The 14,063-nt window shown below is 39.5% G+C and overlaps 1 protein-coding gene across 2 annotated transcripts in view; it reads right to left on the bottom strand.

Moving 5' to 3' along the window:
* Positions 1 to 14,063, bottom strand: part of edil3a (EGF-like repeats and discoidin I-like domains 3a) — a 96,420-nt gene that overhangs the window by 67,733 nt on the left and 14,624 nt on the right. Inside the window, exon 2 of one of the 2 annotated variants that reach the window (XM_029440018.1) lies at positions 3,837 to 3,866. In XM_029440018.1, coding sequence (XP_029295878.1) covers positions 3,837 to 3,866 — 30 coding nt within the window. The remainder of the gene's footprint in view (positions 1 to 3,836; positions 3,867 to 14,063) is intronic. The other variant, XM_029440019.1, reaches the window with a different exon arrangement.

Raw genomic sequence — 14,063 nt, 5'->3', positions numbered from 1 at the left:
TTCACTGGCAATAAAAACGCGAGGGGAAAAGAGATGCGTATTGCTAATGCTACCTCGTGTTGGTCGGGGTCGCGAGCAGGTCGGGCGAAGCATTACTGACCGTTCCTTGAAGAAGATTGTTGTTGATCCCAGTGAAGTGGGTCAGGTTGTGAGGCCAGCTGACCATTTACAGCAGCAGTGGAAGAAGGGCTTTTAATCTAATACTCTTACTCAACACAAATACGCATCTGCACTCATCTTTGGTGTTGACAACTGCACTCAGCAACATCCCCCCAATTACACCTCCACGGAGATTCAGCAGTTCATTTAATTGACCGTTAATGAAAAAACGACCCTAAAAAATTAAAGTGTCAAGTCTGAATTTCAGTTGCAATTCATCCATTTTACACAGTACTGAGTTAACAAGCCAGCCCATCAACCACCTTGTTAACCTTTCAGAATCCAGAAACCTTTTATTTTTTTTTAAACACACTTTACCTGCCTCAAGAGAGTGACATTTACATTGAAGCTCCTCAGCTCTGAATGTGCACCCAGCCACATCCCAGAGAAATCTGACATGGCCTAATTGTGTCAAATCTATTTTAACCCAGCCTCTTTCTCTATGATGGCTTCACTGGTTCACGGGTTCATGGTCACTGCACCCATCCTTCACCTTGACTGATGAAAGTTGGCACTGCACCACCAATATTACATCAGTGTTCTCAGCATTAGCCCTCATGCTTTTAGTGAGTCCTTGGCCTCACATTCTCCCGTGCCATTCTGACAATTTCAGTCGATCAGCATTTGACATTGTCGGACCAATGCACTTAGAGTTGTAAAAAAATAAATAAAAAGTAAGAATCAAGCAGAAACAAAATGGTTTAGAATATGTCAAATAAATATCCAACTGGACGGGTCACGCTGAAGATCAGCATCGTTCATGGAAGGCGGAAATGGACGTTGTTTTGTCAGATACTAAATGCCATGAAAATGTCAGAGCGGTGTCCCTGCCTCCTAAAGGTCCTTTTGTTTCCCTCATTCTAATGTTTTTTGAGAAATGCCAAATTGTATATGCTAAGAGAAATGAGCTGCAACCCAATAAGCTTCAAGATAATCAGACAGAGGCTGGCTCCAACCGGTTCAATGGAGGAATGTTCTTTGTTCTGAGACTGTTAGTTATCCACTTAACCTTAAGACTCCATTATGCTTCTTGAGGTCTCAGTGGCACGATGCAACCACGGGGCTTGTGCATTTAATGTATTTGTTGTGATGGGATTTGTGCTGCTGCAGCAACGGACTTTGCAAACGTTAATTTGCGGTTGGTACGTGGAAGCTGGAGTCGATCCCTCTGATCAGGACAACATTACACGGTTAATTTCTCTGCATAGCAAATAGTGTTTTGATGCTACATTACATGTTCTGAATGTCACATAGATAACTTTTAAAGACATATGATGAGCTCACATACTGGTGCTGAAAGCCACTGATGTGAACGTGTGACAATCTGAGAGGACGGATATGGAGGAGGGACGTTTTTATCAATGTTAGAGTCTCTTGATATATGATCGCCCTTTAAACTCACTTCCTGTTTATAAAGGAGGGAAAAATAGATTCTAATTTTTTAATGAGCAGATTATTTGTTTCTGTGTGTGTGTGTGTGTGACTGAACAGACTTAATAAAGAAAAGATGATCGTTCAATACTTTGACGCTCACATTTAGGAATGAATTAAATTAATCAAAGTGGTAATGTCACTAAGTAATATCCAACATTAGTCTCCCACGACACCATCAAACACAATAACAAGGTGAGGCACTACATTATGCTCACTGCATTAATCATTGTTATCCAGTGAAACATTCAGTTCAGCCATTGTTTTGCAGCAGAAAGGCAAAGTTATAGTAGTGGTAGTAGTCCTTTGTATTATTATTGTTATCACGAAATGTCCATTAGGTGCAATATAAAAAGACTTCCCTAGGTGTAAATGAATCCAACCCTCATGTAGATAACATGCCCATTTCCTCATTGTATTATTCCGCTGGGGCAGAGAACTACATTTAATTGAATATTCTGTCATGTTCAGCACACTAAGCAGAATTTCTCTCTCTCTCCAACCTCAAACTTTTAATTTTAACGGATGCAATGTGGGCCAATATTCATAGACTAAAATACAATCACATCAGCATGGACACAGAGATACAGACAGGACCTAAAAAAAACACACACAGGCAAAATAATAGTCTCCTTCATAAGTGTGCAGACAAAGGGCGTGATTATGTAGATTAAAGATACAGTATGAGAGCTGTGAAATAGCAGCTGATATGCTAAATTCTTCAAAGCTGTCATGAGTAATTTGGCCGTCCACATCGCCCCTGTCCTATTTTCTCTATAAGTCCAGTTCCAGGTCAGTGGTCACAAGTCACACCTAATTCGGGTCATTTTCAGATCTTATAATCATTTTCTTTTGTGCTGTTGACCACGTTCTATTCAAACAGTATATGTATGCTGAAGATAAGTGTATCCATTCATTTCATTTAAGACATTTAAGACATTTATTGACAGTATATTCACAGGGGTGACAGACTGTACTTTATGTCTATGCATCACAATCATTGTATGTTGAGTTGTTGAATGTAAACTCTGTACTGTAGTATGTCTTTTGTCTTTTATGCCACCACACAATTACATGTTGTACTATTCTCCTTTAGTTTCATTAGTGGGGTTTATGTTAGTATTCTAAAGTAGCAGATGTATATTCAGATTATGTGTATTCATGTATTTTCTGACGAACTGATTAGAGTCTGAGATTACACTAAGCTTTTAGCATCGCAACAACAAACTGCTTTGATTTCTGGGGTATTATGTCTTATCTAAATAAATCATTCTGGTTTTAACCCATTTGATCTCAAATAAACCGGCCGAGATTAATGTCAATGAAAGAAACGTAGACAAAGACAATTAGAAGCTGAGGATTCACTTAGAAGTAGTACGTTAGTATTCAGCTGCAGTACCTCCCCAGGATGTGAAGTGACATTTTAATTATATCACTGATGAAGATAAATCAGGTTCTTGTTTACTGTTGTCCTCTGTGGTCTTGCTTTTGTAATAAAACTCTCGTTGCATTAGTTATTTCAATAATGAGAAGCAGTATTCCTGAATTCCAAATATGGTCTCTAATGAAGGGAAAGGAAGTTTCTGTATGATAATTCACAGCTCTTTACTCCACTACCGTACCTATTACAAACACTAAGAGCAGCAGAACACACACTTAATGTGCTCTTTAGGAAATGGATACACTACGTTCAGACGGAAGCTAATGGCATGCATATAAGCATTGTACTGTAGGTAAAAGACAGTTTCGAGATGTTGAAATTGTTGAAGATTAATGCTACTCTTAAAGAGATGGATTATAAACTAAACGCTCACACACACACACACACACACACACACACACACACACACACACACACACACACTCAGAAAGGCAATCAAGCTAAAGCACTGCATTGCACTGTGAGGTTCTGAAAACAATCTCAAAACTCTATCCCAGAGAAAGTCAAGCTATGTTTTTTACGAGTCCCTCTATTATAGAGGTTTGAATAGGCCTGCCTTATGATCTGAACGAGCAAATGATATAATCATCGGTGCTGCTGACCAGGCATGATCAGCGAGCCGATACAGGAATTAGAGTCAGTGGTGATGAAGGAAAGAAGGCTTGGCCAAGATTTAGAAAGTGAAAGAGCTCTCTCCCTCCCTTTTGCACACACACAATAATGCACACACACACACACACACACACACATACAGATATACACAAATGAAGGGAAATCACGTTACCAAGCATAAAAAATTCCCCACCTGCTGAAGTTGGTTCCTCACCATCTGCTGCTGTTGAGACAAAGAAGAGAAAACGAGGGGAGAAAGAGTGAGAAAATATATTAGCTTGGCACAACTATGTCACAGTATTAAAGTGCTTCAGCTGCATGCAACACTGCTGTTTCAATTATATGTTATCAAATGTGCTGTGCACCACCATATGTGCAGTAACATTTCACATGTAATCCAAGGGAGCATACACTATGTAAAGCCACATACACACACCTGCTACCTGTAGGGTACAACATCCTGCCAAGACAAATACTCCACACTGCCACCATGAAGCGTAGCCTGGCACCGTGTCACGGCCCATCCCCCATTCATACACATTTACAATGTCACGTTCTGGTCGGTGGCCTTTGACTAATATGTGCTCATCATTCTGGACCAGTGTAGGATTAGCCCCTGTGGCATACATAGTTGTTTGCCGCATCCTGGGCTACTAAGCCCCAATCCAGCTCTGTGGCTGAGTTTTGGCCTGTCTGCCATCATTACCACAACCCTCCATCTCCATCATCATTTGTAAAATTGCTCCGAAAATGGGCCTGAAAGCTGGACACAGGAACAAGACCAAGGGCATCGAATGACGAATAGCATTTGCCATTATTGTTGGTGATGATCAGAGATGTGTCACAGAATGAACCAATTCCCATCCAAGGGAATGGGAATTGGTTCAATGATGGATGGATAATATATTGGGGTTTTGATGCTCTGAAACATATCTATTGCATCTCAATAGCTAATGATACTGCCCACCAATGAGCATGCTATCTCAATTAAAGTATGATTCAATGCTTTCATCCAAAGCACGACACACTAATAGGCTATCAGCATTGTATGGAGAGGGTTAAGGCCACATAGATCATGAGGCAGACAGGGTTTTTTGATGGCAGCATTTCATGCAGCTGCACATGCATCCAAATCCATCTTAGAAAACTAATCATTTACAATCACAATGCAGAGAAACATTCAGAGAGTAGATTGTTCTCCTCTCCACAAACCAAACATCAGTGCTCCGCCAGTCTGCATTCCCTTGCTCTTAGAGAAAACTTTTATATTGCCAATCTTATTTAATGTGCTACCTTGTTCCTGGGGTTCTGTATTCAGTGTATCTACTAAATGTCTAAGCAAGGCAAGCTGAGCTGACTGTTTTGACAAACTTAGGACACACCTAGAACTAATTATTTCAACTCAGACAGCAGCCATGGATCGCTCCTCAGCAGCTGCCATATATAAAAACGGGAAAATAGATTAACTTAGACACAACTGTGATAAACACACAGTATTAAAGAGCGAGCCGCAGCCTTTAACACTTCTTCAACTGAGAGAAAACTCAAATTGGGGACTTTCCCGATCTCTCGACTGGCAGTAGAAGGTCCTCTCTGTGTTTCCCTATGCGCATGGGCCAATGTAATTCCAAAACCAAGCACATTCCACGCTTCACTTAGTGAGGTTTTTCTCTCCGCCTGTCTTACCATAGGGGTCAAGACACAGACACATATATGAGCCCACAGACACATACTGTATACAGTGTGCACACATAATTACACTCTCACAAAGAAAAAGAAAAACATGCCTCCGAGTGCAGACAACTATTCACACCCACACATGAATACAAATGCTGAGAAGATAGAGATATAAAAAGGGAGTTTTCTTTTGTGCTGTATGTGTTGATGTGGTGAATTATAGGAGTGCACACAATACTGAGCATCTGTTGTATAAGACACTGTGCCGGCACAAATTAAAGTCTTCAATTGTTGGGAGTCAATGCATCACATTCCAATGGAAATAAACCTCACTATTTATCTCAACTATTGTTGTCTAGCAAGAGAAATAAATGTACTTCCCCTTTAATGAATAGTTTAAAAGATGAGAAGATTGTTTGTCTAAATAGTGAAAGAGCACACTTGGTCGCCATTTCTGGGTGAAAACCTCGGTAGTCTCGCGTACATGCAATGTCCGTACAATTTTTGTCCCCTCTAAGCAGCAAAAGCAGGAATAATGTGACAACGTTAAAAGGAGGAAGTGGGGAAGGGTGGTTGGGTTAACAAGGTCTGTGACTCTGACATATGTGAGCATTGGTTCATGCCCCATCTTGTACCAACAGTCAATATTGTTGTTACTTGACCACAATGGTGGTGTTTCCCCTAACCTTTACCGGGGCCTACTCTAAACCAGACCTTAACCATACAGCAGGCATGTATAGGTATTGGAATATATTGGTCGTGGGTTATTCTAAAAGGTGGTCCCAGTTTCATTGTTCTTATTATTTTATTTAGTCATGTACATTGTTTTATACCATGTCTTATAGCAAGGACGCAAAGAGGATTCTATTCAAGGAATCAATACATGGCTTCACAGACTGGTTTTGAATAATGACTTGTCTTTCTCACCCGGATGTAGACGCCACACACATCTAGTGGTAATACTTCTACTATTGTGAACAAATCACATACAATACAACTAGGATAGTAAGAAAGTGGTTCTATGCTGTTCAATAATAAAGACAAAGAAAAAGAACATTTGTTTTAGTCATATCCTGGTAACATGTGCCTTTCTTTGAACATTGAGATGTTTCTGTTCATAAAATCCTGCAAATCTAACATCTTTCAATTTCCCTTCCCATAAAAAGTGATCATCAAAGCAAACCAACATTTTCCCTCTGCAGTATAAGGCTATAAACAGATCTATAATGAATCTTGAAACAACCATGATTTACCACTCGGGTGTGCTTTGTTCATACTGTATCTCACAAAGTGATGACAGACACTAACACTCTAAGCAGTCAGTTTAGTGTAATGTCTATCATAATGTGGTGAAAGCCAAAACCCATCCACACATATGAGCTGTAAAGCATAATTAACATCAAACACTGTACATTCATTTTCTCTATTACAGCAACTAAACTATTCAAGCTACAAATGAGTTTATATAATCAACTGAGTGTATGTTTTCTTACAGTAGTAAAGCCCAGGTGCCAAAGACAATTAAAAGTCCAAATGTTATAGATGTATAATATAGAAACACCGACAGACAAAGAAGGGCACTAACTAAAATATTGTTCCATTTCCTACAACAGATATTTAACACATGGATGCATCTTCAGACTGCTCTAATACATTTGTAAAACATGGAGGGTTCTGGGTGACATGACTTATTTAAATGGCCCCTTCTCCTTCCCAGAAGAAGGTCCTCTCTGTTTCACGATGAGCCGCCATCGTGCTACATATTGGTTTAATCTGACTGACAGCCTGGAGGCAGTAATAACCATCCATAATCTAAATGGGAACCAGCCAGCCTGTCCAGCATAGGGCTGCTGTGACCTCAAGGTGTTGAGTGTAGATAGAGGGGGCCGGTGCACAGGAAGTACACACGCACACACATATAAAGTAGTAGTATATATATATATATATATATATATATATATATATATACGGATGTAACGTGACAACGTTAGGGTTGAGGGAAATGTGTTGATGTAATATTTCCTTCCATTCATCATTAGCAGCAGTTTTTACTTTGTTTCTACATTTTGGCTGACTGCAGCATTTTCTTTTTACATGCACACACACACACACACACACACACATAGACATACACACACACACACACAAATGCAATCACAGAGTATAAATTACAAATAGCATTTTATAATCTGCTTTTTTCCCCAAATAGTGACCTTGGATTAAAAAAAAAACAACTGACGTATTTAACCCTGCATAGAGGGCTTGTATTAGTCACAAGGACATTTAAATGATGTGCAACACCATTCTATTAACCATAAATGGTCAATTAATACATGAATACCAAAATGCATATGAGTGATCTAATGTAATTGTGCAGAGTGGACAGCTCTATCCCTTTAGAAACACTGCACCTTCAGTGGGGTTGTTTCTGAGACGTACAGTGACGCCTTATATATATTTATATATACAGTCTGTGGGTTGACACAGACCTGCAATAGATTCTCCCTATGCAATGGAACATAGGCTTCACCTAAGTTATACAAGTAAACCATCCCACTGTGAAGATCTGGAGGAAGCAAACACGACCAAGATTGGCCTCACAATCCAACCACCATGGTATATACAGCTATACAAGTTACTTTCACCAGCAGTGTTCAACAATGAGTGCAGGGTTGGCTGTGAAATGTTGTTTAACGGAAACAGCTCCACTTAATTTAGGCGGATCAGCAGGACACAGTTCACAGCCAGTGATGAAGGAAACATTTGCTCTACTTTCTCATATTTTTCCCATTTCAATTTAGTACAAATGAGAAGAGAAGAGTCCACCCTTGGTACAAACGTAATGACATGTCGCATGTGTGCTTAAGAAATGGCGTTTTGATGCCTCACCAATGATTTTGGAGATTTGTAATGGTCTATGTGCTATATTGTATTTGTATAAAAAGGTGGCAAGAAGAACGTGGTTGACTTGAAGTGGTGAAATGCATTTGGATCACCTCTGATGAACCATGTGATCGCAGTTCCCCAAACCTTTAAGATGTTCGGAAATGGAAAGGCGAGAGGAAAGAGAGAAAACCCTGAACACCATCATAGTTTATCGTTTAACTGATACAATGAAGGACCTCACTGTCTCACATGGGACACACAAGTAGAATAATTAATCAATTTGGTACGACAGAAGCAGAAATAGAAGAGCAAAGTGTTCTGTAGCGTGTTAAAGTTTCACAATAAAATGTTTCATCTAGTCTGTGGTTGTGTGCGGTTTTTTTCTTCTTCTATTTGATGAAGCCATCTTAAATTTTCAACAAGCGAGAAGCCCCACTTAAGTTCTTGACAGCTGAGTGTCCTAGCAAATAATGTAAGTGTGTGAAGGGATTTTAGCGACAGAGAATGCAGACAACAGTGCGTCTACTTTTCTCTCCAAACATCACTTGAGAAGACAAAAGGTTTGGAGTACAACATATTGATAGGATACCTAAAGCACTCATGTGACTGGCAGGCAGTAGATAGTGTGAACATTGAGAAGAGCAAGGTTTTGTAATGTAGAGGTTTAATAAAATGAGAAAAGAAAATGTGTATAATTTTAAGAAGTAAATGTCCATTAGGTGCCATGCGATGACATTGAGCTTGTTTTGAGTGGGATGAGGTTGCATGAAATATGTCCCTGTGTTGTTTCCTTAGCATTAGCAATAACCCCACAGCCCTGTAAGGCTTTCATAATAAATATGAAAGCATTGTTTTGATGTATCCACATTTGTCAGGGTGAGAGGTCAACACGATGATTGCAATAATTGTAATTATGATAGCTATCCATTACACGGTTGTGGGAGCCAGCTGCTATTTCATGATGTCATATTTGATGGCATTGACCTGCTGGATGTTTTGTACTATGGAAAGGTTACGGAGGAAGTTCATTTTAATGTTTAATTCATTACAATAACAGGCTTTTTTTTTTGACGGCTAGTGTTATGAGTGGTTGCCCCTCACATTTACATATGAAGATATAAAGCAAATGTAAAATAACTTCTTGTTTGATTGGTTTAAACTACTCATTTGGACCAATCGTGTCTATTAGCTCGTTATATTTTAAGACAGAGGTATTCAACAGGGGGTCCGCGACCCCAAGGTGGTCCGCGGAGGTACTGCAGGAGGGTCGCAAAATATTTGGTTGATTAGACAATTTTTTTTTTTTCTTCAACCAATTTTTTGTCTTTTAATACACATTAACATGAATCAGACATATTGTAGCGAACAGGAATCTGTGAATTATTTTAATAGCTGAGTGTTAAGCAAGATGTATGTATATAAATGGCAGTGGCACGGCAACATGTTTAAAATAACATGAATATATATATATATATATATATATATATATATATCGAATGCACAATAACAGGGTAGCTATGTTTATACATGGCACGAGGCCAGTTTAATATAAAACACAATCTTATACAATATATATAGTAGGGGGTCCCTGCTCCATCTCATCATCAGTTTGGGGGTCCTTGGCCTGAAAAACGTTGAAGACCCCTGGTTTAAACAGTATATTGCCAAACATTAGTTGTTAGCTGGGAAGTAACAACTGAAAAAAACAAAAACCGATGGGTGGACTGCAGTCAAATCGAGCTCCATCTGACACGATGGCTCCATAAAGCTGATCACGCTTACCTTCATGGCCAGTCTGCCCATGACAATGTCAAAAACAATCCGGGTAATGGATCGTATTCCCATTTAGCGATGTAGCATCAAGAGTGACAGTCAGCTGTCACCGCTAATGCTGGCAGCCCAGACAACCGCTCGCTGGGGCTGACAAATCCTGTTTGCGTCTGTCAAGTGTCTCATTTTATGAATCTCAAGCTGTAAAACTTTTGTTGGGAGTTTTGATGTTTCTTTCTCGCATTTGGCAGCGAGCACGAGACATGAGCCGTTTTAATCATGATAGTTAGAAGAAGAAGAAAAAAGACAGAATCCATAAAATTAGCACACAAACCAGTTTAATTTGCCACAGGACTGCATTTAATTACTGCATGACTCAAGTTGCAAATTGAAAAGGTTCCATGTGTTTTCAGCCATAAATGAGCAGCATTATAACAATCAAGTTGCCAGGCAGCTGTGGAATAAGATTGCCAAAAACTGTGTTGGACCGGTTGAAATGTTAATTCTTGGTAAGAGTTATCATTTGTGTAAGTGACACAATTATGCAAAGTCAGCATTTGCAGTCCCTAAGTTTTGGCACTGAGAATATTCGGATAAACGGACTGGAACGGTGAGAAAATGTGAAAAAAGTTTTGTTTGTTTGTTTAGAGATATTCACAGAACTGCATCCAGCTGGCAATATAGCCGTCTGCATGTATATCATCTCATTTTTTGCTTTTTATAACAGAAAAAAAGAACAATGTTTAAAGTGGTTTTGCTGCAAATGAGGATTTAGTTAGCCGCACCGTGGCACGTAATACAATCTGTGGAGATGTACTGCATTAGCACTACAGATATCACCTTCCTTGTAGCCCCAACCCACACACACACACACACACACACACACACTCACTCTCACTCTCCAACCCCCAGCAGATGCTCATTGCGCATCTATCTCCCACATAACTTCACCCTAAAGGTGTTTGTTCAATCATAGCAGTGCTTATTAACATTAAATCATCTTGGTATGGAGTGGGTGGCTAACTGTGAAATGACTCATCGGCACAATACCAACGATAATTAGGGAGGCATTGTTGATGTTCTTCTAACTAATGGCAAGAAAGTGCAGCAGTACATCCCTTTATATCAAGCCGAGTGGCAAACACTATCTTTCTGTGAGTAAATAACCCATCCATCCTCATTTTACATTTTTGTCAGCGGAGCAGGAGTGCGGGGTAAAGTCCTCCATTAACGAGTGGCTCTTTGACATGTGATTTAGGAAGAAAAAAAACACCACACTCTGGGATGAAACGAGGGATTTTTTTCTTTTTACGTACAGCTCATTTCACTCCTCGGGATGCTTTTACATGTCATCTCAACCTCTGCTAAGTAGGTTACAGTACATGAAAGTAGGAATATTATTTATTTAAAAAAAACAGGGTGGCACAATATGAGAGAAAATGTCTTTTCTGCATTTTTATTTCCTGACAGATACTGTGGTATGGTTCACAATGTATAACTTGTTTGCTTTATATTTCCCAATGTAGTGGTAAAAGCCCTGCCAAAACAGTGTATTATGAGAATACACACACACACACACACACACACACACACACACACACACACACACACACACACACACTGCTCAATAAAGCAGTGATGGATGCAATACGTTTCAAAATTCTACTGAATACAGTACATTTCTTGGCATTTAAAACAAATGGGAACATATTCAAAGTATTCAATAAAGATTTGTGATGTACATACTGTGTTGTTGAATCTCAATTAAACATATTGACCTTAGAGTCAAGTTCCTTTGACAAGTGTGTCTGAGTGGAAGGAAAGAAACTATACGAATGTTTAAAATCTATAATATCCCGGACGGTACACTGCATGCGATTGCTTGTGGATGGTATGTTCGATTAAATAGAGCACCACATTGCTATTCCAAGCATAACATGAAGAAAACCCTTCGGATCAGACTGTTTACAGGGAAGTGTTTTTGTAATGTGGTCAATACAGAGTGCAGACAACATGTCCAAGGCCTGATTCATACTGTGTTTTTGACGCGCAATCAATATGCTTGTTTTGAAGTCTGCACTTAAGTGTCAGTGTGCAACACCAAGTGACAGCCAAATAATATACGTTTTTGATAGTGCTGTGGTCAGTATCGATCATCCACACCCTATAGGAGACTGTCTCAATAATTACATAAGTGGACAGAATTGACGTTTCTTTTTCTTTCTGACAATTGTCAATCGAATGAAATCCGTGATTCTGGCAATTTAAAGTTGTGTACAAATTCGGAGATTTGATCGATTCCTCAGGCAACAGATATAAAACACAACAAGCCATCCAGTCCGATAACAAAACTATTCATTTACAGATTAATTGTTGCTATTCTTCCAGAAATAATTGCAAACTGAATAGCGATTGTTGCGCTGCTTAATGAGCAACAAACAGATGCCTTGGCGTGAAGACTGATATGCATGGCCGTGCAGCAAGTGTTCCTTTTCAGCAGAGATACAGTTTCTGAGGCTTTTCCACATTTGTTGTTGCTCTGTGTCCTACTGTGCAGCAGCAGAAGAAGAAGAAGAAGAAAAAAAGCTTTTATAACCAAAACATTGACGGTAGATGTCATAACACATAACTTGAGGGGGTCATGGGAGTTTGGATCCAAAGTCAAGTTAAAGATGATTCCAGAAGAGTTTGATGAGGAAAATAAGCTGCTACAACTATGTGCATTGTTGTACAAACAATATGAAGACCAGTATCTCTGCTATCGCTTGAATAAAGTTACTGTAAAAAGACGTTTTAAACTACCAATGGCACAACACTCGCAATATGAACATTGTGGTCGGATCAAAAGTCCAGCTTCTCTGGTTTTAAAAACAGCAAAGAAAAATAAAGCAAGACAGTGGAGATATATATATATATACACAGAGAAGAAGAATGTATATTTTTTTGATCTGTGTAACCAAATGAATAATGCAAGTAGGAATTATAACCACAACAGTGCTAAGAAATAAGAAAAATGGAGCATGGAGGCAGAGAAGAAGAAAGGGAAGGAAGCAGAAACAGCAGACTAGGTGCAAAAGCCTCCGTACTGTACGAGGCGGCTCGTCTTACAGGAACAGCTCACACCAACATCAAAATGCTCTCAGCATCACTTTCACCCTTGAGTATGTAATCCACACAAATTATGTAAGAGCAATAAACAAAAGCAAATGAGCTCACTGGGTGCTAAAGTTTGCTGACCCCATTATGTCGCATTCGCTGTTTCCAGAAATGCGATGGTCATTTTCTGGCCCTTTTGAAACGCAAATCTCTGTTTACTTCAATTATCTGCGATGGAGGTGGGGGTCCGCGGAGGTAATTGGGGAAAAGTATTTTGTTTTTGCTTTGCCATTCACATTCCCTCCTCCGCTGTACTTCGCGAAGGGCGGCGACACACACCTACAGCCAGAGACAGAGTGGAGGAAAGGACAGGGGTGAACTAAAATACATTTCCGCCACGCACAGACCTCCTCAAGTCTCTTGTGTATAATATATACAGTAGGGGGTCCCTGCACCACGCTACACCAGTTTGGGAGTCCTTGGCCCGAAAAAACGTTGAAGACCCCTGCTCTAAAGGTTAAGTCCTGTCGTCTTTGAAAAGAGAGCTCTACAGCTTTCTCTCATTTCGTTTGTAAAACCGGAACACCTTAAAACATGATAAAAAACTGCTTTATATTGAACTAAAGGGCGTGTGAAAGTGTTTCACACACATGTTCTTCAGAAAGCAGAGGAAGTCACATTACTGTAAATCATGCATACTTTGAGAACAGCTGGAAGAAGAGCATCAGTGATAGAGTTTGGCAATGTGATGCATGTTTGACTAGGTCAAATGTTTTCACCGCTTCCCTAATCGATAACACAAACTGTTATCATATAAATACAATTTTAAGCGAGGCTTTTTTTAATTTGAAACAGCAGCTGAAATAAAAGAGGCTGTCAATCCACTCAAATGCATCTCTTTATCCATTGTTGTTCTGTTGTTCACCAAATGACAAAGAACCCAAACTTGAAAGAGTAAACTGGATCTTTGTTTCCTTGCCAAATGTGCATC

The sequence above is a fragment of the Cottoperca gobio genome, chromosome 9 (genome assembly GCF_900634415.1).
Source record: "Cottoperca gobio chromosome 9, fCotGob3.1, whole genome shotgun sequence".
Taxonomy (NCBI): domain Eukaryota; kingdom Metazoa; phylum Chordata; class Actinopteri; order Perciformes; family Bovichtidae; genus Cottoperca; species Cottoperca gobio.
Note: the sequence above shows the minus strand (reverse complement) of the source record. Positions and strands in the feature narration are given on the sequence as shown.